Source organism: Drosophila willistoni, assembly GCF_018902025.1.
Source record: "Drosophila willistoni isolate 14030-0811.24 chromosome 2R unlocalized genomic scaffold, UCI_dwil_1.1 Seg200, whole genome shotgun sequence".
Lineage (NCBI taxonomy): Eukaryota > Metazoa > Arthropoda > Insecta > Diptera > Drosophilidae > Drosophila > Drosophila willistoni.
The window spans coordinates 3,144,881-3,172,736 of NW_025814051.1; the positions used below are offsets into that span (position 1 = coordinate 3,144,881).

Consider the following 27,856-nt stretch of genomic DNA (forward strand, 5'->3'; position numbering starts at 1 on the left):
ATTATATTGGGACTCGGATTTAGTACCAAATTCTATAACTCTAATGATATAAGACAGAGTTTCTTATAAAGAAAAGAAGATATAAGAATTTGAAACATCTATAGGATTTAAAAACACATATGAAACATATTTTACTTTTAAAAAAAATATTTGGGCCTTTCAACATTTTTCGAACTCGCTATCGATGACAACGATAACAGTGCTCCCGATTGGTTTTCGGCAACCTGTTTATTGCCATCACTGTTGGCCCAAATCAGCTGATTACAAGATGGGAGTGTTTTCGTTCGCAGCGGATATTTATTTTTATTCATTTCGCAATTAATTTAGCAATTTAATTATTAAAAATAGTTTAGAAAGTGATTTAAGTGAAACACACAACTAGTTCGAATAACGGTCGACACGCAGCTACGGTGAAAGTGCATGAAAAAAGGCAAATGAAAATTTCACCAACCATACGACCTCGGGAAAAATCGAACTTTGCGTCAGTATGTGTGTTCCGCGTGTGTGTGTGTGTGGGTATGAGCGAGTGTAATAATAAATTAAATTTAAAAATCAAATGTTGCAAACAACAAAGAAGCTGCCAACCCAAAACAAAACCCAACAAAAAAATCAAAATATGCACATGTATATATGTAAATTAGATCGCAAATTGTTTACTAAAACAATTTAAATTACAAAGAAGTTGCAAGATTCTTTTAGGGAGGTAGTAGTAAGAAGAAAGGCTGCCGCGCCCCACCCCTGACAAAAGCAACACCCGCCTACAAAAATGGATGTGGAGGAGACAAGTGACGATACATTCCCATTAGGTTTTCCCGAGCCGGGCACCTGGAATCAATCCCACAATGTGCCGCTGGAAAATATGAAAATTGATGCGCCCATGGTAAGTAAATGGAATCGCAAAAAAAAAAAAGAGGATTATATACATTATGTACCTACTACATTATATGGCAATTTGATTAATACATTGTGGAATGCGTTATGAATCAGTCAGGGGACGTGCTTTATCACTTCACGGCTAATGGGCTGATTGCGGTCGTTTAATAGGAACACACTCACTTCACTTTACTCTCACTACTGTCTCGACCATAGTGGGAAACAGAAGGAGGAACGGAAAGAAGAACGGACCCCTTATCAATCATTGTTATTGTGATATGGTCATTGACACAAAGCGAAGAACACAGCCAAAGAGTCATAGTCGCTCGACTAGCGCTCGACGACTAAGTGGGCAGCTAATTCGAAGCCTGATAATCTTAATATGAGTCTCGGTTCTAGACTCAACCAACAAAGACGACATTTCAAGATAGACTTAACTGCTAACCGAACAAATTTGCGAGCTCAAGAGCTTCCTCAGAAGCATAAACGGATTTAAGAAATACTTTCGAATGGAATCCCATTAAAAAATCAGGATTTTCGACTTGAAATCGATTTACTTTACGCCCAAAAAGTCGGCAATTATTTAAAATACTTATATTTTGGAGCATCCAGATCCGTAACCTCGCTCCCAGGCCATATAATCCCATATTTATTCCGGGGATAAAGTTCAAAAGGCTTATATTATACCACTATGAATCAGCAAGAAAAATATATATGTATCTTTGATGTTCTTTTGTTCTGATGAGCAATCTTTATGAGCCTTAGGAAACAGGTTTACGGGTTACTCAAATCGAAAAGTTCTATATGGAAGAAGACCTATCTTTATGACCCTCACAAACTTGTTTCAGTATTGAGCAGATTGCAATGTTTCAATACTTATATATATGGCGTCTTAACTAAGTAATATTCTAAGTATTTATAAAGATAAAGATGAACTAAACTGCTTTAAGTCATAGCTAACATTATGAGCAACAAAGATGATAAATAAGTTGCATCTTTCTAAATGGACAGGCAAACGTATTTAATTACATTACATTGAATCGAAATTGATCTTGATTTTTAGCAAATCGATTACCTCTTAGAAAGTGCATTATAACATAAATATTTCATTCCTAATTTCAAAATTGCATTCTTTAATTTTCGTATGAATTGAAGTAAACGAGATCTTAAATCCGCACTTCCCATCCGAATGAAGGTTTGTGGAAAATAATAATTTTCTTTGAAACTTGTTAAACTTGAGTCAGCATACAAAAAATTACAAAACACATTTAAATTTGTAGAACAAATTAATATAGAAGATTGAAAAACACTTTAAGAGATTACTGAACAGCTGAACGATAATCACTAAATAATTTGAAACTTGTAGATTTTTAGCAACCCGAAAAAAAAGAACATTTATAGTTAAAAGTTAAATGGAGAAATGGCCAAAAATGGGAAGTCATAATAGTTTCTAAAGCGAGTAGGCAAAATGCTATAAAAAGAAGAAAAATTAGTCATTATTCAACAAGAAGCAAATTCCATTCCCATACCATACCCATAATCTTACCGGTAAGAGGACGTCTTAGTGCGATTTCGTAAGATGTTCGACCAAAAACGATTACTGAATGATTGATGTGTTCTTTAATTTTAGCTAAGAAATATAGACGAATGAACTAGCTAAGAAATATGTATAGACGAAAGGCCTAGAACAATACACAAATCTTTTAATGCTTATCCAATTTAAATCAATATCTTAATCGATGAGAACTTTAAATTACTTTCGTTTGTTTTATCATAACCACTGCACTTCTAAAACGCGATTCAATTTAAGTGCAAAAAAAGGAGAAAACTACATATAGTTTTCTACTACACACCTTCGATTCAAGTCCCAAACATTTCTCGATTACAACCTAGCTTACTTTAATATTTCAATTATTATTTTAGAAAAACAATCAATGCACTTTGCACAATAAATTGGGATTTTTGAGACTTATGAATTGATGCATGCCAACTAAATGACCGTAAAAGATGGGCTACTTAAAGATTTTCCAATGAAAATGGGAAAAATAGTTAAAATTAATGAAATTCCATTCGATTCTAGACATTTTTGGACATAGAAATATGTACGTCAGAGGGTAAAACGAGATCAAGAGTAACGCTTTTGTGCTTTGATATAATTGCTTAAAATTTTTTTTAAGTTGAGGTGAGGTTTTAAGACCCTCTAAGGTGAGATTTAGTGAGAAGAAAGGTTACAGAGCACTATGATACAATTTCAAATACTTATTACACTGACTCGTACGCAAAATGGCTTTTAAATATTTATAAAATATATCTATGCATTAAATTTAGTCTGTCCCTTTAAGTACATGATTCTCGAAGTTGGCTATTAAGACATAACTTGAGCAAATTGATTCATTCGTTGATTCATTTCACAGCTGTTGATTCAGGCCAAAAACCATATTTTTTAAAGGTTTTGAAATGGAATGTGGGTAAACAGGTTTCATCGAGAGCAAACGACAATGTTCTTCCATATCATCAGTTCCTTTGTAATTTATTTTGAAGTATTAAAGTATATAATCAAGTGAATTTCAACTTATTTAAGGCCAGTCTTATGAGTAAAACTTTGATATATCACTCAAAAATTTCATGAATTTAGACTTCCTAAAAGTTGCCGATTATCAGGTGGTGGTGGGTGGTGAAAGGATGGTATGGACCTCTGTTGACTCCGATCCACAGTTGAATGAATTCTTAAACCTCTTAAAAACAGCGCGGGTATTCGTGTGCATGTGTGTGTATGTGTATGTGGATGTGAATATTGTTCGTTTAGTGGATGGGGATCACAAAATTTCTCAGGACGTATGTATATATAAATTGGCGATCAAAATTAGGTAAATACGTGGATGGGGGGAGGTAGGGGACACATTTTCATTTCACTATTGTGTAGGAAAGTGCCACCAACTCTGCATGACACTGTACGGAGCATCGGTGACAATGGTGCCAATGAAACTATATTCCGGTGTCTCCTCCATAATAGTGCAGCCTGGTTTGGTCTTGTTTATATCCATATTATGAAAAAGGCGAGTTTTCACCTCGTTTGCCTTACGCTTGTCCTGATGAAAATTCGGACGTCCTGTGAATGGATTTATAAAATCTGCCCAATATCCTTTAAAGGCTATTGCCAGCGAATATTGTGTAGCCTTTAGAACAAATTGCTTGATGGCGCTATTAATATCGGTGTCAAAATATAAATTCAGTATGCAATAGTTATCCACATCAACGAATACTCCATTCGAATGGGTGAACACATCCTCAATGCACAACGACAACAAACGGGGGCACACGATTATTTGGAGTAGTGGTAGCTGTTGCATTTCCTTATGTGATTTTTTCCCGTTATGCTTGAAACTGTTATTACTAACTTTAGCAAAGTCATCGGCAGTAGTCATCAGACCATGATAGGCTGGTCCCACGCTACGTGGCATGAAAAATAGATCTGAACTGCGATTGCACAGAATGGGTGCACAGGGGTCAAAGGAAAATTTCTGGTCCCTCATTTCGTCAACATCAAAGCCATCGGCATTTGCCAAGGGAACGGGAAAGCTTCTACAGCTGGCTAAGCGATTGACCGTCAAATAGAAAGGACGCTGCTGGAAAAGGGAAGAAGTCAAAAGGCGCAAAGTGCACATTTTCTTCTCAAAATAGAACTTTCGAAAAGTGGATCCGTATCTCTTTAATCTTTTTTGTTTCTTTTGGTTTTATTTTTTAGACTTTTGGGCTTAATCTCAAAACAGTAATGTCGAAAACGCGAAAAATATCCATACAAGATATAACTAAATGAGATTTATACAAATTTTGAAATATATTAACTCTTAAACATAAAATATTTTTGTGTATATGATCGAAAAAATAAAACAACGACTGCCGAGATATATAAATTATTTCACGAATTTCTAGTATAGAATAGAAAGTTCTATATAAAGTTAAAAAGCTATGGCAACTATGATTTTGTTTAGTCACTGGATTAGTTGGTTTTCGAATGCTAACACTTACGGCTTTGCAGGAAAGCATTATAAAGCAGGAAGAAGAGGTTTTTGACCCTATATGTCTATAATATTTGATTGGCCAAGTTGATATAGCCATGTCTGTCAATATAAATCACTTTCATGCCTGGAATTAAAGCGATGAGTTCTAAAATATTAAACAGTTCAAAACCTTAGTCATCCCATGTTCAAAATTCTTATCTTAGTTTTCTAATTGGGTTGCAGAGATGCCTATTCAGAGTCCGGGATGTGTAAGCTATCTTTGTAATGTCTCATGAATAGTAAGAAACTGTAAAAATATGAAGCATTGCCGGACTAACAATTAAGCAGGATTATGAAATGCTCTGGTTTGAGATGAAAATTGATATAATATTCATTCAGTTTTGAAGAAAATAGGTAAATAAGCAAAAACTTAATTAAAAAAATTATGCGAAATTCTTTAAAACTTCTAGATTTGCGAATCTGCAACTTAGGCAAATTTTAAGCGTTTTTCGAAAGTGATATATCTTATCTTAATGCTCTCAAATGAAATTTTTTCAATTTTGAATTGGATTAAGTCTCGCTAATTGTCAAGCAATCTTTTCAAATGAGACAAAAAATAGTCAAACATCAGCCACGTACAAATTACAATAATTAATTAATTAATTTTATGAAGTTCTAATTTAGAATTTGAAAAATTCATATCTTCATTTTCGAGTTAAGTAATGTCTTTCAATCTGCATTAAAATCTTGAGAAATAAATTTTTTTCAATTTTCGTAAAACATGATTATGATATTTGTCGAAATTCGGATCAAAATGAATCTCTTTTTTTTTTTAAGAATTCAAGTGTTTAATGCCATTTCAAAAGATAATAAATTGCGAATTAATTGATTGATTAATTGACTTTTAAAAATCAGTTAGAATTATTTGAACAAAGTATAAATCTAATTTATGTGTAAAATGTTCGAAAAAAAAAATTACCTTTGTGGATCGTTTTAACCAATTTTCATTCAAGTTCTAACTTTCACATTGGAAAGTGATCTTGGACTAGCCCGAAAATCTTATATTTAGGCTTAATAGGCTTGATAGGGAGGATAAACAAATAAGTATATAGAAAGTAGTACTATATTAAAATTAAAAGAGAATTAAATGAAGACAACTGATAATAAGTAATTTTATCCATGTTTAAATTTATGTATACAATTTTCTCATTTCCTTTTGTTAATCTCTTTCAGATATGGCTGCTTCTATCTCTATTCACCACGATTGTATGGGTCACCTATATAACATTCTATAACTCTCGTGTGATTGGAATGCTTATTACCAAAGTGGCAAATCGTTGGTTCATCAAGGGGGCCTATTTCAAAATTGGATCCGTTGCCTTGAATCCACTTGCCGGCAAGATAATGTTTCGTGATTTTGTCTACATCACGTACGATTATACAATGAGAGTGCAAGATGGCTATTTCATATTCCGATGGTGGCGTTCCTATGTACCCAAAGATGTCTCCGAAGGTGAGTACAACAAAATATGATTATAAATATATATTGTATTAATGAAATTCCCAAATTGCAGATCTCTCGCATTCCGATACACGATTATCGGTTCAGCTTAATGGCTACGAATTGCATATATATAATCGATCCGATTTATATGATAAGCTGGAGAAGACATTTGGCTTGGAGCCTTCTTTGTTAATACCCACGGATTTGTTGAGCACAGAGGAGCGTAATAAACTAAAGGAGCACAACATGAACATGGAGAATGCACGACAAAGTCAACGTGTTAATGCCGTTAAGAACTCCGAGGCTATGCAGGCCACCACATGGAGGGATTTGATACCAGTGATCAAGATCGATATATGTTCGGGACGATTTGTCTTTGGCAATCGTCTGACACCGACAACTCTATCCATTTCAATGGAGGAAGCCCATTGCACGTACAGCACGAAGCCGGCTGTCTGTCAATTGGATAATTTCATGCATTTCGTCAAGGCCAAGGTGGAGAATGCCAAGGTTCTGTTTTGCCCCAGTCCTAAGTATACGGGCTTAATTGATGAACCGCCAAGGTATATGGGGGAGGGATTTGTTGTGATGATGTCCAATCAAATGGACTTATATTTCTATATGGACGAACCGGGCTTAGTACCCGAACAGCCGGTACAAATAATGTTACCCAATGGCGATGTGGTGGAACCTTCGCCCCCGGTTTGGGGTATAAATGCAAGATGCTTGAAGGGAACCGATTTCAGTTATGGCCCCTGGGCGGATCGTCAACGTGATCATTTGTATAAGTATTTCTATCCATCCGATTGGAAAGAGGCTGAAGTGACACCTATCCCACAGCCTGGTGAATTGCGTAGCTATCAGAGTTTCGATATCACGCTGTGTGTACTTAATGAGGCCACCATCGATATACTCTTCTCCAAGGATAAGGAAACCAATGCCATGCATATAACTGTGGGTGCCGCTTCGTATGTGGAATTGACCATACCCTGGGTTACGCTCTCCGATGGTTATACTTCGAAAATTCAAGGACAATTGTTTCATGTGGAGGCAACAACATCATTGCAATATCGTAGCTTGGCGGAATTTGAATCGCTGGAATATAAAGTGCGCATACATTACCCCACCAAATGGAATGCACCGCAAGATTGGAATATCTCGTTGTCGGGGTGCAAGACAAGTGCATTCATTGTCTATAAACACAAGTGCTTCTTCCAGGATCTCATTGAGGATTGGGCGAATAAGGCTCGTCCCGATATACTCAGTTTTGTGCCCTACACATGCAACTTTAATATACGTCTTCACGAGTTTGAGATCCTAATGCTGTGCAATGAGTATAACTGGATCGATTGTAGTAGTGCCAATCAGGAGAACAATCATTTGGCCTTTTGCGGCGATGTTTTCGAGATGAGTTTCGCTTTGCCCTTCGATGATTTTCTGCCCAAGACGGTAACGTTGAAGTTTTGGATACATGGCGAAGGCCTGGATCTGAGTCTATATGTGCCCGAGGTGTCGTCGGTGCGTCCCATAGTTTTAGCCATAGATGAGAATGCAAGACTGTTGACCCGCGAGGGTAAGCTCATTCGTCGTCCGGATCTATATACGAAAAAATGGCGAAAAATTTGCCAGCGTAGTGCCGGTTGGATTGATTGCTGGGCTGTGCCCATATTGGCATTGTCCATCCAATATGTCTATCATCCGGTGCCGCCGTTGGGTCCCGATCCGCAAGCGGATATCACAACACCTGAAAAGGAGGAGATACTCCTCAGTCCCATGAGAATACCGAAAGTGCGAAAATCTCCTGTGACCAGTTGGCAACAGCCACCGGAGCAATATAGTAAATTTGATCCCGGCTCGCTGCCGGCGGATCATGTCACGGTGGAATTGGAAATTGGTAGTTCCGTATTGATGGCCTATGGGAATGTCCTGCGTAATTTTATCAATCTCAAGGAGAATATATTTGGTGAAGATCAAAATTTCACCGATATGGAACAATCGAATGTCAATTTAAAGGATCCGGCCGGAGTTGGAACAACAACAGCAAACACAGCCACCATTAATCCCAAAGATCATCTAATGGCCAAGGACAAAGAGATGGCAAATAAATCGATATCCGAGATACAACCGCCAGAAGAGAAGCGTAAACCATTTGATCCTCGTCTCTATCGTCCGTTGGAGGTCATGGTATCAGTCATTGTCCATGATATACAAGCGCATGTGATGAAAAACTGCAATGAGGATGATCCGCCATGTCCAGTAGTGCTTATCGAACGTTTTGGCTTCGAGATGAACAAACGGTATCATGAGACAACGCTGCAAGTGCTAGTTAGTCCCTCTTATTTGCTTACCTCGGACACGTTGCAGCGTCAGCAACGTGAACAGCATCTCAATCAGGGACATCTCCTCCTATCTGCTGTCCAAGTGCGGGGTCATGCCATGTTTAGTAACGAAGGATGTGCCCTGGATGAGGATACACTCGAATACTCGTGGCTGGTGGAAGTTCAACTGGGCAAACTGACGGGTAAACTGACTCTACCTCAATTGGTTAATGTAGTAACTGGCCTGGAAACTCTAATCCTTCTGGCCATCGATCCCGAAAACTGTTTAAAGTCACCTAAAACAGTGCTTAATTGTCATCATGGTGTGCCCAGTAATCTCTGTCCACAAACTAAGGAGGAGAAGAAATACAAATGCCCCTCATCGGAGGATATCAAGTACAAAATGACGCGTGTCTCTGTTGATGCGGTAGATGTGTATCTGATAGAAAGTGGCGCCGCTTTGCACGCCTGGATTTCACCCATACGTCTGGCCAATTGCAATCTTCATGGCCAAAGAGTGAAGTCTGGAATCTCTGGTCTGTTACCTTCCATACTCTTGCGTCTATTTATGCAACATGCCAATAGCTCCTCCTATAATACAAATACCACGGGCAGCAATCGCTCTGGCAAACTGCGTCGCGCCGATCAAGAATCACTCAAATCTCAAGATGCTGTTGGTGCCGGCAGTTCACATGGTTATGGCCATAGTAGAAGTGGCAAACGTAGTTCCAATTCATTCTCACAACGTCGTGACTCTCGTGAAGAGGCCACTCGACGATTACGTGATAGCTTCTCGGAATCCCATGCCCCCAAACGCACACCAGAAACGATTGATCTCAGTGAAAATTGGGTGGAAGTGGGTTGCACCTCTCTGGGACCCATATTGTTGGAGGGAGCTTCAGCACTGCCTATACCAGATCATGAATTGCATCTGGTACAGCATAAGTAAGTTTTCCAATCAACACTCCCAATCCCTCTACTTAATGTTCGTAATCTATTTTGTCGCGGATCTTGGGTTATCAAAATAGCATTTTTTGCCCCCTAAAGTATGCAATATGCTTCCCAAGTATTGACTCTTTTAAACACATAAATAAATTTCGTAAAAGACTGCGGACAATAAACGATCTTTAAAGCAAAAATTGTTTATAAAAAACCTTTTGTTTAAATTCGTTAAAAACAATGAATACTTTTTCAGTATATTGCATACTTTACTTTACTTTATTTTGGGCTAATTCAGGTTCAAAATTTGATTGCCTTTAATAATTCACAACTATATTTTTTTGTTTACAGCTTTCTACGTGAGCACGATGCAAAATTCAAACGTTTGTGGTTTTTGTGGTCCAATAATGGTAGTGCCTTGTCATCGGGTAGCGAAATCTCTCGATGTGGTTGCATTGGTGGTTGTGCATTCTTTGGCAGCAATCGTAATGGTCAAAAGTTCTTTAAGCCCACTGCCCAGGATGTTCATGACAATTATAATATAGCTCGTTACTTGTAAGTAGTTTTTAAAAATATTTAACGATATATTGACTAATTGTTTTCTCTCTGTCTCTCTGCTTTGCAGCATAATCAATAATAATAAAGACTTTGGCTTCGGCGAGAGTATACTTCATCAGGGTCAATTGGTCTTCCATACACCTCCTTATAGCTTACATTGTGTGTCCTTGTACGATTCGGCTGATTTCAATGGCAAGGGCAAACTCTATAGACCTGTTCCAAGTGATTTACGTAATGGTAGCCTTAAGAAATCCGAACATTCTAACCTACCAGATGGCACCAAATTTAAGATTGGCGGCAGTGCCACAAATTCTATGGAGAAACCAGAACTAAATAATCGCCACAAATCACGCGAAAGTATTGGCTCACCGAATACATTGGAGAGGCGTAGCAAACGTTATACATGCACACGGCAAACCTCTGTGGAGGTGCCCTATGCCCGCCTTCTCGACAGTCCCTCAAAGAAATTGCAAATGCAGCAACATGAGTCGGGTGAGATAGCCACAGGAGGTAGCCATCGACGTGGCTCGGATTCGCATAGATTACGTGTGTCGCCACCCAAGACAAGTATCTCCGATTCAAGACTGACTGGTGAGGCTCCGGACGATGAGCATGAGGTAAGTTTTTATCTATAACAATAGAATGGCTTTTTGTATTAAGTGATTGCCTTTTTTCTTTAGATGCCCGATGAAATGTCACATTCGGCACCACATTCCCATCCTCTGGAGTTTGAAATTGCTGACATTGCCTTGCATAATCAAGGGCTGGGCATTGATCAATTACCACGCGAAGTGCAGCGCACTATATCTTTAACATCGGAGAATCCCAGCGAAATGTTTTTTTCTGCCGAAGAGGATATATCGAATGTAATGTCTCAAAGAGGATCCATGAAGCAGCGAAATAGTGCAAACAGCGGTTCTGTTGTGTTATCTGGCAAGAAACGTTTTTCCTCTGATTTGAGGTAGAGTATTAAATGATACAAAATAAGAATTTAAATATATAATATTTATTTTCTCTTCCAGCATTGGTGCCCAAAACGAGAATGGAAGTCATACATTGCCCACTTATCGCAGTGATCTAGAGATTCATGCTCCTGAAAGCAATAACAAAACATTACCAAAGAGACCACAAAGCTCACAAGAACTGGTAAAATTTCCCTTAATCCGTTTATTATTTAGCTATGCAGATACATATATATATATATAAACACTTTAAGTCTCAGCTTTTGCTGCTTTGAAGCGATAATTTATGTTTCATTTTATGTCCATAAAACATCACAAACTCAAGGCGGCAAAACAAAATCTATTTAATACTTTTCAACACAACAAAGACAAAAAAAATCACAGACAGATAAAAATTTTCAATCAGTGCATGCTTCGACCTCTTTAAGCTCTAAGTCTCTAAAATTTATTTCAATAACTCTCAAAATCTATAACTGTAAACCACACCTAAATTCTATTCCTCTCCTCAAAACTCATCCAAAACGAAACAAATAAAAATCGAAAAAATTAAAAATAATCCAAAACAATAATTAAAAAAACAAAAAATCAAAAAACGAAAAAAAAAACTCATCCAGAATGAAGACGCGAGACGTATACATGGTCTTGCCACACCAATAAGAAAATTAACAAATATCTCATCGCGACCTGAGTATCGACATTTTGTTCATGATGTGAGTAGTTTCTAGTATCAGTACCAAGCAAAAAAAAATCACAAACAAAAACCTCTTACTTAACTAGTAGCAAAAACTAAAACCTAAATTAAACTCTTTCTTAAATCTATTTATATATTTGTTTTGAATCATTTCTCTACTTATCTGTTATCTATAGGGATGCAGAAATTGTAGAAAAGATAATCAACTTTACTTTGAAATGATGTGATTTCTTAATTCAATAACAAAATATATTATTTTCTAGTGTGTTATACTTTTTGGCTTTAAAAATATCGACAAGATCGATTGGTTTAACATGATTATCTACATCCCTATTTGTAGGTTTTTTCTAAACAATTATTATGCATGTGAGAAACTAATGTTAAGCATGCGTTCTCTTTGAACTTAGTCTTTAAGTGTTATAACTAAGTTTAATGCACTTTTTTAAAATTTTCAAAAACAATCACAACTTAGCTTGTGCCACTTAGTTGTAGCAGCTGATATCAGAGGAGAATAATAAACATTCATAAACTCTTACAATTGGATATTATAATTGTTTTTGATTTATTTTTTCTTAGGCGGATTCACATGGATCTTCATCAGGAACTCCTTCGCTATCGTCCAACTCTTTCATATCGGCCATGTCATCGCAAGAGGATGTTGCGTTGATCAATCTCCATCAACAAATTAATCGACCCATTATCGATTCCCCACTTCTTATGGCCAGCTATTTAAATCATTTGTCCCAGGTGAAATGTTTTAATTGGTGCGGCTGTTCGTTTCCCTTGGGACCGGATGTCTTTTCTACGCCTCTTTTTCACGAGAACGAAGATGGTGGCCTGACTTATATCGGTAGCAAAATGTTGCCACATTTTGATTTGTATTCATGTTGGCGTGAAATCAAAGTGGTTCCTCGCTACGAGAATGCTACTGGTAGCAATAGTTCGGCCACATTTATGGGTGGCCCGAAATCACATCCCTGGGATCCGAGTGTTTTGCTTAAAGAAGAAGAAACGGACAAGACCACAAATGGTTTTGATGATGGTGAATTCATGAGTCTACAGGCTGAAGGTGGAGCTGCCTGTACATCGGTGGTGGCCAGGCTAAAGGGTCAACTAAATGTGTTCCTAACACCGCTGCTATTAGAGGGATTGCAACGGTGAGTTTATCTTTCGATTTATTTGATCATATAAAAATATATATATACGCATTATATATGATAAGGAAAAAAGAAAAAAGGAACGCAATAAATAAGTCAACTGCGTTTAACGCGTAAATGCGGTCGCCATTCTTCCTTAAAGGCTATATTAACATTACTCTGACTGCCCTGATCACGTGGAAATGAGTCCATTAACTTTTTGAAATAACTTTCAGCGTCATTCTAGCAATACGAAAAGGATTAGGTCAACAAATTCCCTTGGCTTAGAGCTTTCTTACCTCAGGTGCATCGTCTAGTTGTTTATTTTCACGCTTGTTGCGTGTGATTTGTGACTGAAAGTATAATTGTTCTTTCTCGTCCGTTCTGTCTACTTCATATTTTTGGGATTGTCTCTGATCCTCCTCATGCAATTTTTGAAGTGCAGACTCATTATCGCTTTGAAAGTAGTCACCATTTTCGCTTTGGATTAGATAACGTGGCGGATCGCAAGCATTTTGGGCAATAAAACTGTAAAAATTATAACGCAACGTGGAATTGATGTGTGATAATTTGTGATTTGTGTGTAGTTCTTTGAATGATTTGGTATTTGGGTTCTATAATTGGGGTGCAAACCTTTCACCATCAATTATTTCTTGTTCTCTATCTGCTACTTGTTGTTGCTCTTGGTCATCGCTGACCTCTTGCTGCTGAGGCTGATCATCCGATGGCATATCATCTTCATCCTGCTTTTCTTGTTTAGTGGGAATCTTTTCAGATTCCACTTTTGCATCTTTTCGTTCTCGTTCAAGCTGAGAATCATCTTTGGTCTGTTTAATTGATGGCTGCTCTTCTTCGGGCTCTGCATTGGACTGACTCCAAGTTTGACTCATTTTCGGGGCTACTTTGTAGTCATTCGAATCCCAATTGGCATCCAAATTCTTAGGTTTATCGAGATCGACGTTAAACATCTTTTCTTCGTCCCAGTCATTTAGTTCCTTCTTGGGTTTCAGAGGATCAAGTGGTTGATCCAAGTCCTTCAATTCAGTGTCCTCCAGATCATAGTCCAGAGGGGGGTCAGAGTCGGAATTGGGTATGTTCTCTATATTGTAGTCCTGCAAATTGGTCTTCTGTTGCTTGAGCCTGTCCAAATTTCTTTGCAGGCATTCGGCATCATTTACATCGCAGACATTCTCACATTTTGGTTTGGTTTTTTTACATTTCTTTAACTTGAACTTCTCTGCACAACTCGACATATTGAAATCATCATCAAGGAATCCTCCCATTTTATGCTTTGATCCCGAATCCGTGCATTTAGTGGTGCTCTTTTCTGTTGAGGGACATGTTGCCTTGCGTGTTGTGGTTGAAGCAGTTGTCGAACAGGTTGTCGTACACTTCTTGGTAGATTTTGGTTCTTCTGTGCATTTAGATGCCTCCTTTTCCTTACCATCGTCCTCTTCCTCGCGACAATTGTTTCCCAGATATTCGTCATCAACAGGATTTACTTCAAAATCGAAATTCTCGTGTTGTTGTGACTTAGTTTCCCTATTGCGCGTTGCTCCTGGACTTGCTTACTTTGAAAAAGAGTAAGCTATGAATGGGTTTTGACTTCCTAATTGGCTTACATACCGTTATTGGGTTCTGCAATTTCATTGCCATTTTCGTCTAGCAATTTGTCCAATGAATTCAAATCATTCAGGGAAAGATCATTTAAAGTAGCCTCAATTTCGGCATTACTTAAGCCACTAGTTAGATCAGGATAATCCGCTGGATCTGAGAGTTCGGCAGGCGCTTGATCATTCTGTCGTATTAAGGGAACATAAACTTTTTGACTATAGTTTAACTACCACTTACCACAGGATACGCCTCAAGTGAATTGGACAAAAGGATGCAGAGCAAACTGATGCCGAGCCAAAACATTTTAAAAAAAGAAAAACTCCAAAAGAATTTTAGATCTAAGATGATGTTGATTTGACTTGCCTTAGAATGACTTCTTTGATTAATTTTTGTTAACCTTTTTTTTTTTAGGATGGTTGAGGCTGCTATACCAACCATACAATCGATGCACTTACTCTCGGTGGTCAACTTTATACACACATCGTGCATAGCAAAAGTGAATAACGACAATATTTTAAAGCGAGATCAAAGTCTTAGCTATTGGTCTCAAGTACATTCCAATTCGAAGCGTTCGACAACAGAACGTCATCTTCAGGGACCAGGCGATTCATTTCTTAGCGATGTATACGAGGAGAGTATATCGACCAAGACGCAGGGATTGATTGTTTTGCCCAAGGTTAGCATTACTATGCTGCAGTCTTCGATTGTGGAAGAAATCATCTCGGTGGCAGCGCTGGATAATGTCCAAGATCTAAGTTGTGTTTCCTTGCTAACGTTCTACATGGAGGGCATCTCTACCAAGTTCCATTTGGGTAAGACCACACGTGCCTCCATGCACAATGTGTATATCCAACAGACCGTACAGTCTGGTAATAGCCACAAAAAGGGTGGAATAATGAAGGGAACAAGAGCATTGTTGGCCCATTTATCATCACAAACGCGTCCGGACAATGTCCAGGGAGAACCCATACTGATTGAGACATCGGAGAAACAGCTGGAAGAACTAGTTATTACCTTAGATATTGGTAGAGCTCACGCCCAGTTGCGTCGCCTGAAGAACGAAGGTCAATCGTGTACCCAGGATTCACCCATTATAGTCACTGCCATACCAGAGCATAAGAGCAAAGTCCTCTTCGAATGCCTTAAAATGCCCGAGAGTACGGGAATTGAAAGCATAGGCTACATTATGTTTGAATGTGGCCTCGAGGGTGTCGGCGTGAAGATTGTGAAGCGTTCACATTTCGAGAAATCGGAGAATAGCAAAGAAGAGCTGGCTGAAATGGCAGGAGCGGCTGATCTGAATGATTTGGTAGACGGCTCAGCGACGACCAATGATGGTGGAGCTACTTCCAAGGCAGAAGCTGCATGGAGAATGATTACCAAAAAGCCACCAACACCAAAAACACCCAAAGAGAAATTCCAACATGCTCTCGATAATATAATTGTTAGTGATAGTTCAACCACAGCTGCAGATCAGAGAAAATCGACACCCAAGCAGCCAGATGATGATGTGGAAAAAGGACCATCGGGCGCAAATAATCCTGCAGGAGGAGGAGGAGGTGGTCAAAAGTCTTCGTCTCGAGACAATCAGGATAATAAAGTTTTGTCCAATGTTAAGGAAACGGATAAGACTTCTTCATGTGTAATTGAATTGAAGTCAGTGTGGTTAAATTTCGCTGCACCACCCTGTGTACCTATAACCAGAAAAATAGATTTGACCCGTCTCGATTGGAATCTGTTGAGCACTGCCTCGCCAGCCATTACAGCCTGGATGAATCCAAGCAATCGTTTGGCCATCAAGATCGTGTCACTCTGCAAGGCTTTGCATACACGACAAACGGCTGTGGCGGCTTGCCTCATGGCCGAGGCCATGGATAATGAGAAGATTCAGAGAAATCCCAAGATCAAGAAGGTGAGTTTGTTAATTGTGTTCCTTTTATTTTAGTGTTTCATGGTTGTTTCTTTATGCAGAGTCGCTATGCCAACAACTACACCTTGCTATCGAAGACATTGCAAGAGGATCCCAGTTGCCAGTTGTGTTATATTATGCAGAAACTAGTACTGGATGAGGGCGTCCAACGTATTGAGCAAATCTTCAAGCAAGGCGATGTCCCTCATTTGAATACACTGCGTCAGGGCATAATTGTATTGAGTCGTCAATGGAAGAACACACTGTATAATCCCATACTATTCGAGCATCAGTATAAGAATAAGCTCGCACGACCAATCAATGTGACATTCTCGTTCCCACAGAACGAGGAGGAGTGCGAGGGTGATGAGTGCGAAGGTGATGTTGAAATGGGCGCCTATTCGGGCGTCGGCGAGAATCCGGAAGAGAGTGAGAATGCTTTATTACTTGGGCAAACACAGCATCATCGAACTCACATTGGTATTTTTTTGATTAACGCTCTCTCTCTCTCTCTCTCTCTCTCTCTCTCTATTCTCCCTCCCCCTTGAACTTTCTCCTTATGGTGGTTCGCCACCGTCCCCTCTCCCGCCCCTTTTATCTTGTAATAACCGAAATTGTAGTCAATGTATCTAGTTTTTAGGAGTGTCTGCATGTTTTTTTGAGTTTTTGTGTCTGTTTTTGTGTTTGTTATTATGCAAAGGAGTTGCCTTTTGCTCTTGACTGTCTATCACCTAATTTCCGTTTTTCCTCACTCTCTCTATATATGTATATATATTTCTTCTTCTTTATTTTCCTAATCCTCTTCTCCATATAATATATGTCAAATGCTTTAAATGTTCACGATTTCATATATTGTTTGATGCTTTTACGTTTGCATTATATTACAATATTTGTGTATCTATTCTATCTATCCTATTTGGCTATACTACTACTCTATCTATATGTTCAAAATTTGATTTTAGTTTAACGTTCTCTTTATGGAATCTGTGGTAGAATGAGCTAAATAATTATTAGTTTTCTATAACCTGAAGAGATAATTATATAAAATGTTAATTTTAGCAGATATCCTGTTTATACAAAAGGTTTATTATTTCATCTAACGAGTTTTCTTTGTCTTATGTTTAAACATAAAGTTCTTAAATTAAACATTTTTCTTTCCAATTTACAATAATTACTTGGCTCATTCTACTTGTCCCTCTAATTGTGGGTAAATAACACCACAGCAAAGACATGTGTTCCCCACAATTATTTGTCACATCATTAAGTACTTAACTGATCGATATTCTTATTTAATTTAAACTAGAAAACAATCAATATGGTGGTTTATCGTATAACCATGAAGCTGGACTCCATGGCGGTGGCCCTGCCTCCCAGCGTTCCACTTCTACATCGCCAAATATCCACAACACGCGTCGTGGGTGAGTAATCATTTTTTTTGTCTCTATGTAACCATCTAACATCTAACCATATGTGAATGTAAATGTCATTAATGTATGCTTGGGAATGTATTAATAGTATAATAATCTCATTATTTGTGATCTGTTATGTTTCTTTTCATGCCTCCATTATTCCATTTTATCAACTAAAAACAAATAAAAGTTTAACTAAAGTGCACAGCAAGGCCTCGAATTATTCACATGGCAATTCATCTCGTTCTAGCATACAAATGCTGCCCATTATATCGGGGCTGGTGGAGAAGCAAGCTGAATTCGGTCTGTAAAATTGAAAATTCTTAAAACTATTTTGTCCCTAAGAAGTTTGTAATAATATTGAACTTTTTTCACTTCACCTCATACACAGAATATGGAGCATTGCAAGAGGGCTCGTTAAGTTCCACCAATTCGGTAAACAAATTTTGGCTTGGAGCTGAAAACCATAAGGAGGATCTCTACTTTTGGATGGCCAAACAGCAGGATAATAAAAAGAAAGAGCACTTTACTGAAAAGGAACATCATGCCCGGCCGATTCCACCAAAATTAAATGGCCAAACGCATACGCGAAGTGGCATAATGCAGGATTCAATTAAATTGCTCGATGCCCATTTGATCTTTGAGCCATTGCTAACTTGTTTGGGTGTGATGCCACAGCAAATGATTAATAAATTCGCCAATGCTGATATATCATCGCTAGAGAACTTTGGCACAAATCTATCACTAATTGGCACGTTTGATTCCATACGTGTTGATATTGTGGTTAGCGAAGCAGGCGATAAGAAGAACACCAGCCAAAAGCCCAGTAAACTGAATAAGAAATCCAATGGTGGACGTGCCTCCATTATGATGGATACCCCACTCTTCCTATGCGAGCGTGTGGGAGTGGAATTGGAGGTTTTGAAAATGTCCGACGGCATGGTGGATCAGGCTAGACAAAATGTTATCTATATGTCACGACGCCAGCTCAAGAAACACACGAGCACTGTGATCAATTTTAGCCTTAATGTGCGTTTCATATCGCAACAGGTCAATATGCCTCTGCTTAGACTCTTGCATCAGATCTGTAATATGTATCAGAATGTAAAAGATGCTCAGAACGAATTTCACGAACATCCCGAATTGAGCAAGAAGAGTCAGACCAAAGACGAATGCAGTTTGGGTGAGTTAAACGTGTATTAATAATTTTTATTTGAATTAACATATTGTTCTTTTATGTTTTTACAGCATCAGAACCCACAGACATTTTGCCATTTGCTTCTGTTTCGGAACGTTTTGGCCATGGTGAAAGCTATTCCGATGAGCGTTACGATAAATTTAATGAAACAATGCCCACAATGCCAACAGCAACAGGACGAATGCGTCCCGGCGGCATGGCTCCAATTATTCAGTTGACTCCCTCGCCCAATGCCAAAAATCGGCCACAAAGCTTTGCCCAAAAGCTACGTTCTACAGGAAAATCGGTAAAGGGCAAATTGGGTTACACCAATCTCAATGAGTCGAGTTCATCGCCGCTAAGAGATAGTCCTACCATGTCCCTGCATGAGGCAAATATTCTAAAGATGTCCATCGAATCGAGAGCTTCCCTTAATGGTGGTTGTGCCACCAGTGTTAGTGGCGATTATCAAAACACTTTGACCAAAGCGGGCTTGTCGTCATTGGCCCCCATGTTGGAGACACCGAATTGTTGGAAAACCATTTACCATCTATTGGAATTATACGGCACTATGCCCGAGACCAAGACAGTGGTTCAACGTAGTTCTCTGAATGAGCATAAAAAGGCGGCATTCAACAACGATGAAGATGATTTGACTAGTGCTCCAACGCCATTGCCGCAACATCGTGAAATGATGCTAGTCGATGGCATACCCCAAGAGCGAACACGTCTTATTGTTTTTGGGGTAGCCAAAATCCATAAGACACGATTGCTGGCTACACTTTCTGGCCTGAAATTGGAATCGGAGATCACAACGTTGAACAGTACGGCCACGTGGCGTAAGAAGGCTCGTCCCGTATCTCTCGAATGTTCACTAACTGGCCAGGTGGGACGTGCCATGATTGTGCTTCTCGAAGGAGTTGCTCCGAGTCAACAGTGAGTATTGAGACCCAGAGTAACCTAATTCACTTATAGCTAATGCATTTGTGTCTTTGTTTTCAGAACCGTTGTTAAGGTAACAGTGGGCAAGAGTCAGACCCTTTATTCAAGTCTCTCCAAACGGGGCAAGGATAAAAATAGTGGCCTACTATCAATTGGTGCGGTGAATATTGATATACCACAACATCCGGTTGCTTTGCATGGTATGATGACACGTAGCTCGAAACAATTGTCGTCCACATTGCAAGAGTTGAGGGTGAAACGGAATTCGGGACGTTCTACTTTGCGATCACATACAGCCGAAGAGCCAGAGTCACCATTTCATGCCCGCAACTCTGGAGGCACTAGCAGCGGCGGCGGCGGCGGTGGTGGAGGAGGTGCTGGTCCTGGCATGGGCCCCAGTGATATGCGAGAACGTACTGTTTCTGGCGGTGCTGGTGGTGGTGGCGCATCTGCTGCTGGTGGTGCTGCTAGCGCTGGAAATCAACATCAGCAATCACAATATGCTGCAGCGGCACGTCGCGCTGCCCACATGGCCCAATCGAAATCGGCTACAGCGAATCAACAAAATGGATTGCTTCAACCTCTGGTCATGCAGTTTAATGTTCTCCTTCAAAGTTTGTCCATCAATGCGGCATTATTGCCCTCACTACAGGCTCAATATCGCATGAATCATGTGAGTTCGATGGGTGTAACTGGGCAAAGAGCCAAATTTGTTATTGATTTGCCAACGCATACGTTGAGTTTCAATACGAAAATCCAAAATGAAATGAATTTGCCATCGGAGGCATGCATTGGACTGCCACCAGTTCATGTGTTAGCTGAATATATACCCGATCATCGACAAGATCATGGTACCGAAACCATAGAAGGCATAGTCCTACGTCAAGGTGGTTATGTGAATGCCAGTGCCGAGATTGGAGAGTTTGAAAGATGTCTGACCACAGACTTGCTTAATCATTTGGTATTCGTTCAGAAGGTTTTTATGCGTGAGATAAATGAAGTGCTCCAAAAGGTATATGGAGGCGAGAAGCCTGTGCCATTATGGATCGAAGATAGTGGTGATGCATCCAGTGTTCAAGAATCTTCATTGAAACGTATACTCTTCTCCATTAACATATCAATGAAACGCATCCAATTGACTGCCACAACACCATGCTCCTCGGCGGTGCGATTTGAAACAGGCACTTTGGAATTACAGCTATCGAATCGTGTAAAGAATCTTGGCGATCTCAATAATCGCAAGTTATTTTTTAAGGCCCACATCGATTTCAACCTTTCCTTGGGCCAGATTATCAGAAATGTTATATTCGATGAAGCGGAACCAGAATTCCAGCAATATGCCTTCTTCCATACGACCATCGGCTTGCGTAATGCCTTCCAGGATGAGCTGCTCAACGAGGACAAGGAGCTAATCCTGTTGACATTGAAGCGGCCCCTGGTCTACATTCAGCCGATAGCAGTGGATAAGGCCATATTGGTGTGGTTGAACTACAAGAATGCCTATGAATATTGGGCCGAGAAGCGTGCAAATCTCTGCTACGAGCATAGTCAGCATACGACCCAACAGGTTTTCGATCGTGTTGCATTTGGCCAAATAGCCAGCTCGAATCTTTCAACATTGTTCCTTCAATTGACGGTAGAGGATATGGGCATTTGCTTGCCACTGAAACAAGTGAATACTGTGGTAAATATTTAACAATGATTTGTCAAACATTGCACTATTTAATCGTTCTTCTTTTTACAGCCCTTTGGACCTCGCTCGTATCAGGACTTTGATGCCAAGGGAGCTGTTGTTATAACCCTAGAAAATACCATCATATCAGCGTGCAATTCAGGTGCTTTGGTCTCCAAGGGTAAATTCCAAGGTTTGTGTCTACGTTTTGCTGATGATTTCGAGACCAATTTGGATGATTGGAAACCCACGAGCGGGGAACCGATCATGAATGTCTGCGTTGTCTCTGAGGGTACATTTGAGGTTTGCTCACGCACTACCGCCGCCAAGAAGGGAGAGAATGCCAAATGGCTGTTGAATGTTAAATGGCAAATGGAGGGTGTGGATATACACTTGGATGTTAATATTGGCAAACAGCTGAGCTCTTTGGGTCATACGCTCACCATGTTGACGGGTTTCGAAGAGGATGAGACCCAAATGGAGTCACCCGACAGCGATGAGGGCGATCAAAGCTGCCGTGATACATATGTGCGACGACGCGGTGACTTTGATAATTTGCCTGCTTTTGTTTTCGATCCCACAATCGATTCGAAGAAGCGATCGTTTATGATGGAAAAGGAAATGGCTGAACAATTGAAGATTATCAATGATCTAAGAACTTTGGGCGCCTCACAAAATACTGTGGCCCATGAGGAAAGACGTCTGCAAGAGCTGCAGGCCATATGCTATAAATATTTCCGGCGCGATATGATCCAAAAGTGGAAGCGACCATCGTTGAGGCGTTCCCTAAAGAACTATAATCGCTCGCATTCATATATGGGAGCAGGAAGTGCAGGAGTTGCGGTGCCAGCTCTAATAGACAATGTTAGTCACAGTTATGCTGGCAGACGCCTCGATACAATTGCCTCAAATGATGAGATTTCTAGTCTTCAGAGTACGCCCGCGTCTTGTCATTCGCGTAGTGCCTCGTTCAAGGTTTCTGGGGGAGGTGCGGCACCAGGAAGTGGTGGTAATGGTGGAATTGGCGCATTGGGCAGGGTTACATTCACAGAGGCCATGCGGCAAACTTCTTTACCCAACGCCGACACAGACACTGAGACTCAGGATAATGAGCTAGACTGGACGCCCAGTGAAATGGATGTAGATGGAACATCTGTGGAGATGCGTCGCAAGCATGGACATACTCAAAAGCAGGCTGAACCAAATATAGATTTTGAATTGGATGTAAAAGTCCTAGTCAACTCGGGCAAATGTGTCTTGCATACAAAGGAAACGGGCGAAGGCTTTGCCACTGGAGCAGCAGGATCTAGCGGAGCAGCAACAACCGCAGCGGCTTCCAGTGTCAAATCTCACAAGCGAGAGCGTAGCATTGGCAATGATTGGGGCAGTCCAACACCATCGAGGCGACAAAGAGATAAAAGCAAATTACGCTATAATGCCAATGCCCTGCTGGCTGATCTAACCATCTTTCATATTCCTGGCTTAGATGTCAAACTCCACTATCAATCTAAAACTCTACTGGAACAATCGGCGGGGTCGTCGGGTTTGAGTGCCGAACAAATGGGTTCTGCTCGCCGTCTGGGTACCAAGCGAGCGACTTTGTCCGCCTGGATGACATTGCAGAGCATACCAGAGGAGACCATTATATCACCACATATACTTGAGTTCTTGGAACAGACCCTTGAACCGATACCCACTCGCCAACAGAATAGTCAACCACCAACACCATCACACAATCCCGCTGTTAATCTCGATATTTTACCAGCCAATTATGTGACATATACCTCCTTCCCGGTGGATGTTATTGTCTATTTTCATATGCAGCCTTCGACATTCCGTTTTAGTTGTCTTCCAGTTTCTCGAGTGGAATGCATGCTTCAGTTGCCTAGCCTGGATATTGTCTTTAGCTCGAAGAAGAGTGAGGAGGAAAATCACCATCATCAACAGAATACGCAATCCCATACGCAAGGCGGACATACTGAACAAATACCAACTGGCGGCTTAAGTGTCACCGGTTGCCTGGCTGACTTTAATGTGTTTATTTTCCATCCCTATGGTGGCAAGAAGACATCCAAAGAAACCCAATTTTCACCTTTAAGCGATAGTGAACGCAAGGATTCGCTAAGCATCAATGTGGAGTTTGTTAAATTCCATATCACTAGATGCCGCAAGGTCTATGTTGAGCCATTGCCCAGCTCTAAACGTGGTTTAGATCAAAGCCGTGCTGTCATAAGATTCTCAACGATTGTGGATATTGGAAGTGCTAGCTTTAAATATGATATGAGAAGATTAACCGAGATTTTGGCTTTCCCCAAGGCCTGGTATAGACGGCGTATAGTGCGTAGACTTTTCCTTGGTGACCTAAGTGTTCATCAGCAGCAGCAGCAACAACAACAGCAACAGCAGCAGCAGCAACAACAACACCATCATCAAAAGGCAGAATCACCCACAGGTTATAATCCAACAACACCAATAGAAGATCCCAGTCGAACCAAAGAGAAAATGCGTCTCGATTTCGAGTCGCAATCAACACAACAGCAAATGGGACACTTTGGAGCAGTACGCAAGTTAAAGAACATAGGAAAATCCTCCAGTGCCGAATCATCTGGTACTCCTCCATCGGAAAAGAATCACATTACCGCTTGGGAGACTTTGGTGTTATTTGCTGTGAATTTTACCAAACTAAATGTCCAAATGAATATTGGCAATGTCTGTGGCAATGTTGTGTGGCTAACAAAGGATTTCCAATCGGATGGACGACTCTCTATAGGCAGCACTGGCTATAAGAATATGTACGCTGGCATCTATCTGGGAGGATCAGCTCTAGATGCCAAGGGCGGCATTGTGGGTGGCAGTTTTGAGGTGAACAAAATCAATAAACGCTTCCACATCAAAGAGGAATCTGGCATGGAACCCTATCACACCATGGGCTTGAGTTTTATGGCTCTGGAGTTGCGTCTGGATTATATGGGTACTTCGGTACTGATGACAAGAATCAGCACCTTCTCGGCAGCCATGAAAGATGAATGGCGCACATCCACTCAGACTACAGCAAAGGATCAGCCCAAAGCTGTCATCTTCATACATGGTGATCTCAGTTGGGATCAGTTGCAAATCATGATCTCCAAATCAACTACAGCTGATCTACTAAAGATGTACTTCAAGCTAGAAGAGTTCTTCACACAGCAATTCAAATCATCGAAGCGAGTTTTTTCGAGTTTAGAGCCACGCCTACAGGATCGCACTGCTAGCATAAAGCGACGGCAGCAGATGAAAAAGAAACCAAATGGAGACTTGGCCATAGCTGGTGGCCTTGGTGGTCCACAGTTGGGCGAGAATACTGATGCCCGTCATCATCGACATTGGCAGAAACCCTTAAATCAGGCAATTGGCCTGGTAGTGCCCTCTTTGGTCACACGACTACCCCGTCATGGGAATGTCTTGGGCGGCACTGTGGAGCTACGTGGCCAAAATATCTCACTGGCCTGTTTCCATGGCATTAATTTCAAATCGAAATCTTGGGCATTGTTTAGCTTAAAGTCGCCGTCCATTAATTTTGCCACCGAAGCCCGTCAACTGGAGGATACACACGAGGTTTTGGTTACCCAAACCCTAACTTCTTGCCTGGGCCAGACTACCGAAGTGCAACAGCAACAGAATCACTCGATGGCCATTGTGAGTCGCATCACAAGGAATATAATCTTTCCGCCACAATTCAAAACACTCAACGAATGGTTCCACTATGCCTTTGCCAACAGTGAAATTGATGGTAAGTACTCGGAGCATATTGATAGATCTTAGACTGACTTCTTTCTCCTGCAGCTGTGGATCGTTTTCCCATGCTGGAATGTGAGCGTGAAATAGCCTCAAATTCAATTGAACGTACACGGGCATCGGGGGCAAGTAGTGCTGCTGCCAAGTCCCAGGAACATAATCACAATCGTGAAGTGATCTTTGCACTGCCCAGCTTGCAGTTGCATTTCAAGACTGAACACAAACAGGGACCAACCACACCAGAGCCAAACGGTAAGAACATAAAACTAATCTAACCATATGGGTCAAGAGCTTTTAAGCAAGTTATGTATGGGGTTCTCCACAAAGTTTGAGGATGAAAGTGAGCTAAGTTTTTGATTTACTCTAGTAATACCATCGTAGAAATAAATTCTCTTTGAGTTTTGGACATTACACAATTCGATTCATGAAATTTCGTCAGGACTAGAATTAAGATAGTTTAAAAACTAATTAAATGTTTAATTTGGGTTCTTTTTGTTAAAATTATTCCAATCGATTGTGAAATTTTGCAGCTCTATAAACTTGTACAAAAGGCAAACTATAAAATTATTAGAACTTAGTTGTTAACACTAAAACCAAAAGACAAAATCTAACCCATTAGGAGTGCGTTATTTTAAATATGGCATACTCTACTTCAAATATTTTGATTAAACCTTTCTAATACATTAATTTTGCTATCCATTATAGAAACCAAACCAGAGGTTTTGTGCAGCTTTATAACCGAATTCGATGACCATATCTTTGTGACAGTCGATGCAGATGCTTTCTTCTTCCTGCACGATTTGATCACATCATATGTCAATGAAAAGGAGAAGGTGGTAAGTGCATAATACATATATATTTGAGTTGGCCATAAACTTGAACTGATTGGTTTTTCTTATTTGCTAGATTGGCGCCCAATCGGCACGAGCAGCATCGCCAAATCTCTCACAGAAGACCAATTTGAAGCCCTATCTAACGGATGAGATACTCAAGGAGAAGAAGCCATCTTCCAGTACGAATTTGACACCCAAGCAGATGAGTGCCAGCAAAAGTAGCTTGGAACCCATGCAGGGTAGTTATACAAATATAGCAAATTCAACGACAGCGAACACAGCAACAGCTAACACGACGACGACGACGACGACGACGACAGCGGCTACAGCTTCGTCGACGAATTCGACTCCAACTACGACTACGACCACAACTTCCACAAATGACAGCAAGGATGGAGCCAAATTGGGTCCTGACACGGCCACACCAAGCTTTGATATTGAATCATTTGTGCGTGACTGGAGACATTTTGAATGCCAAACGTGGCATTTAGAGCCCACAGTGCGTCTACTGTCGTGGGCAGGCAAATCTATTGAGCCATATGGTGTGGATTATATACTCAATAAATTGGGCTTCAGTCATGCACGCACTACCATACCAAAGTGGTTGCAACGCGGTTTCATGGATCCTCTGGACAAGGTTCAGGCTCTAATGATGCTCCAGTTGTTGCTAATGGTCCGCGAGAATAAAGTGGAACGAGAGAATAGCACCAGTAGTGGCGGAGGTAAACAACAACACCAATCATCCCAAAATCATCGCCCATCAACGAATTAGCCATGACAAATTATTGACAATTATATATACATATATATAAACCTATATATATATAATACTTTTTTAGTTTAAGCTGCAAATTGTGTATAAAAAGCGATTTTTGTATTATTAAGAAACAAAACTTAGGCAGCTGAATAGACAGCTTTTCCACCTTGTAAATGGTTTGCTCTCATGTTCCCCCTTACCCCGGTTCATACCTCACCCCGTTTTTAATACGTATTTTCCTTACCGTGTCCTAAACCGTGTCTCTTTTTCTTAGTTCTAGATGTATTTACGATCAAGTGCTTCGTGTAATTTGCTCAATTTATTGCGCTTTGTAATTATTATATGTGTATGTATGTATGCATGTCTGTTTGTTTGATTGATTAATTTTATAGAAGTTTGTGCAAGGAATGAGCAAAAGCAATTGTGTTTAAATTATAAGTAGCTCTAATTGATCTTGATATATACATGTATACAAAACAAATTCTAAGCCTATCAATATAAGTAATAAAATCAACCATGAACATCTAAAAGAAAAATAAATACAAACGAAAAAATATTAAAATTTTTCTTTTTTTGAATAAGATGGATTTTTTAATTTCCAAAATATTTTAGCATCAAAAAAACTGAAATTTTAAAGTGTTTTGAGCCTTAATTGATCTAAGGAGAATGGAGAATGACAATAATGGTTTACCTGGCAAACACTTTAAAGGCTTTTTTTCGGTTTTTTTTATATAGATTAAATTATGCCCTGTAGTATCGAGAATTTCGTCTGAATAAGACGGAAATA

The 27,856-nt window shown here is 39.9% G+C and overlaps 3 protein-coding genes across 5 annotated transcripts; 1 reads left to right on the plus strand and 2 right to left on the minus strand.

The window, feature by feature from the left end:
• Positions 1 to 625: 625 nt before the first annotated feature.
• Positions 626 to 27,616, plus strand: LOC6641680 (transmembrane protein KIAA1109). 3 transcript variants are annotated; one of them, XM_047011092.1, is made up of 19 exons: positions 626 to 880; positions 6,108 to 6,387; positions 6,449 to 9,641; positions 9,987 to 10,190; positions 10,261 to 10,810; positions 10,874 to 11,154; positions 11,216 to 11,339; positions 12,423 to 13,003; positions 15,008 to 16,508; positions 16,568 to 16,985; positions 17,809 to 17,923; positions 18,105 to 18,217; positions 18,306 to 19,097; positions 19,163 to 20,027; positions 20,094 to 21,717; positions 21,778 to 25,474; positions 25,528 to 25,731; positions 26,185 to 26,315; positions 26,386 to 27,616. In XM_047011092.1, exons 1-19 carry the CDS (start codon positions 767 to 769, stop codon positions 27,082 to 27,084), a joined length of 15,486 nt encoding a protein of 5,161 aa, XP_046867048.1. In that variant the 5' UTR covers positions 626 to 766; the 3' UTR covers positions 27,085 to 27,616. The 3 variants fall into 3 exon arrangements, with proteins under 3 accessions (XP_046867048.1, XP_002064494.2, XP_046867049.1); XM_002064458.4 differs by having other exon boundaries at positions 18,165 to 18,217; XM_047011093.1 differs by having other exon boundaries at positions 16,568 to 16,934.
• LOC6641713 lies at positions 3,378 to 4,735 on the minus strand. The gene has a single exon (XM_002064461.4). It carries the CDS (start codon positions 4,536 to 4,538, stop codon positions 3,786 to 3,788), a length of 753 nt encoding a protein of 250 aa, XP_002064497.3. The 5' UTR covers positions 4,539 to 4,735; the 3' UTR covers positions 3,378 to 3,785.
• LOC124460414 (glutamic acid-rich protein) lies at positions 12,379 to 14,959 on the minus strand. Its single transcript, XM_047011094.1, has 5 exons — positions 14,834 to 14,959; positions 14,609 to 14,780; positions 13,616 to 14,549; positions 13,282 to 13,510; positions 12,379 to 13,225 (listed from the first exon to the last, which is right to left on the minus strand). The coding sequence occupies exons 1-5, from the start codon at positions 14,897 to 14,899 to the stop codon at positions 13,100 to 13,102; spliced, it is 1,527 nt and encodes a 508-aa protein (XP_046867050.1). The 5' UTR covers positions 14,900 to 14,959; the 3' UTR covers positions 12,379 to 13,099.
• Positions 27,617 to 27,856: the final 240 nt, after the last annotated feature.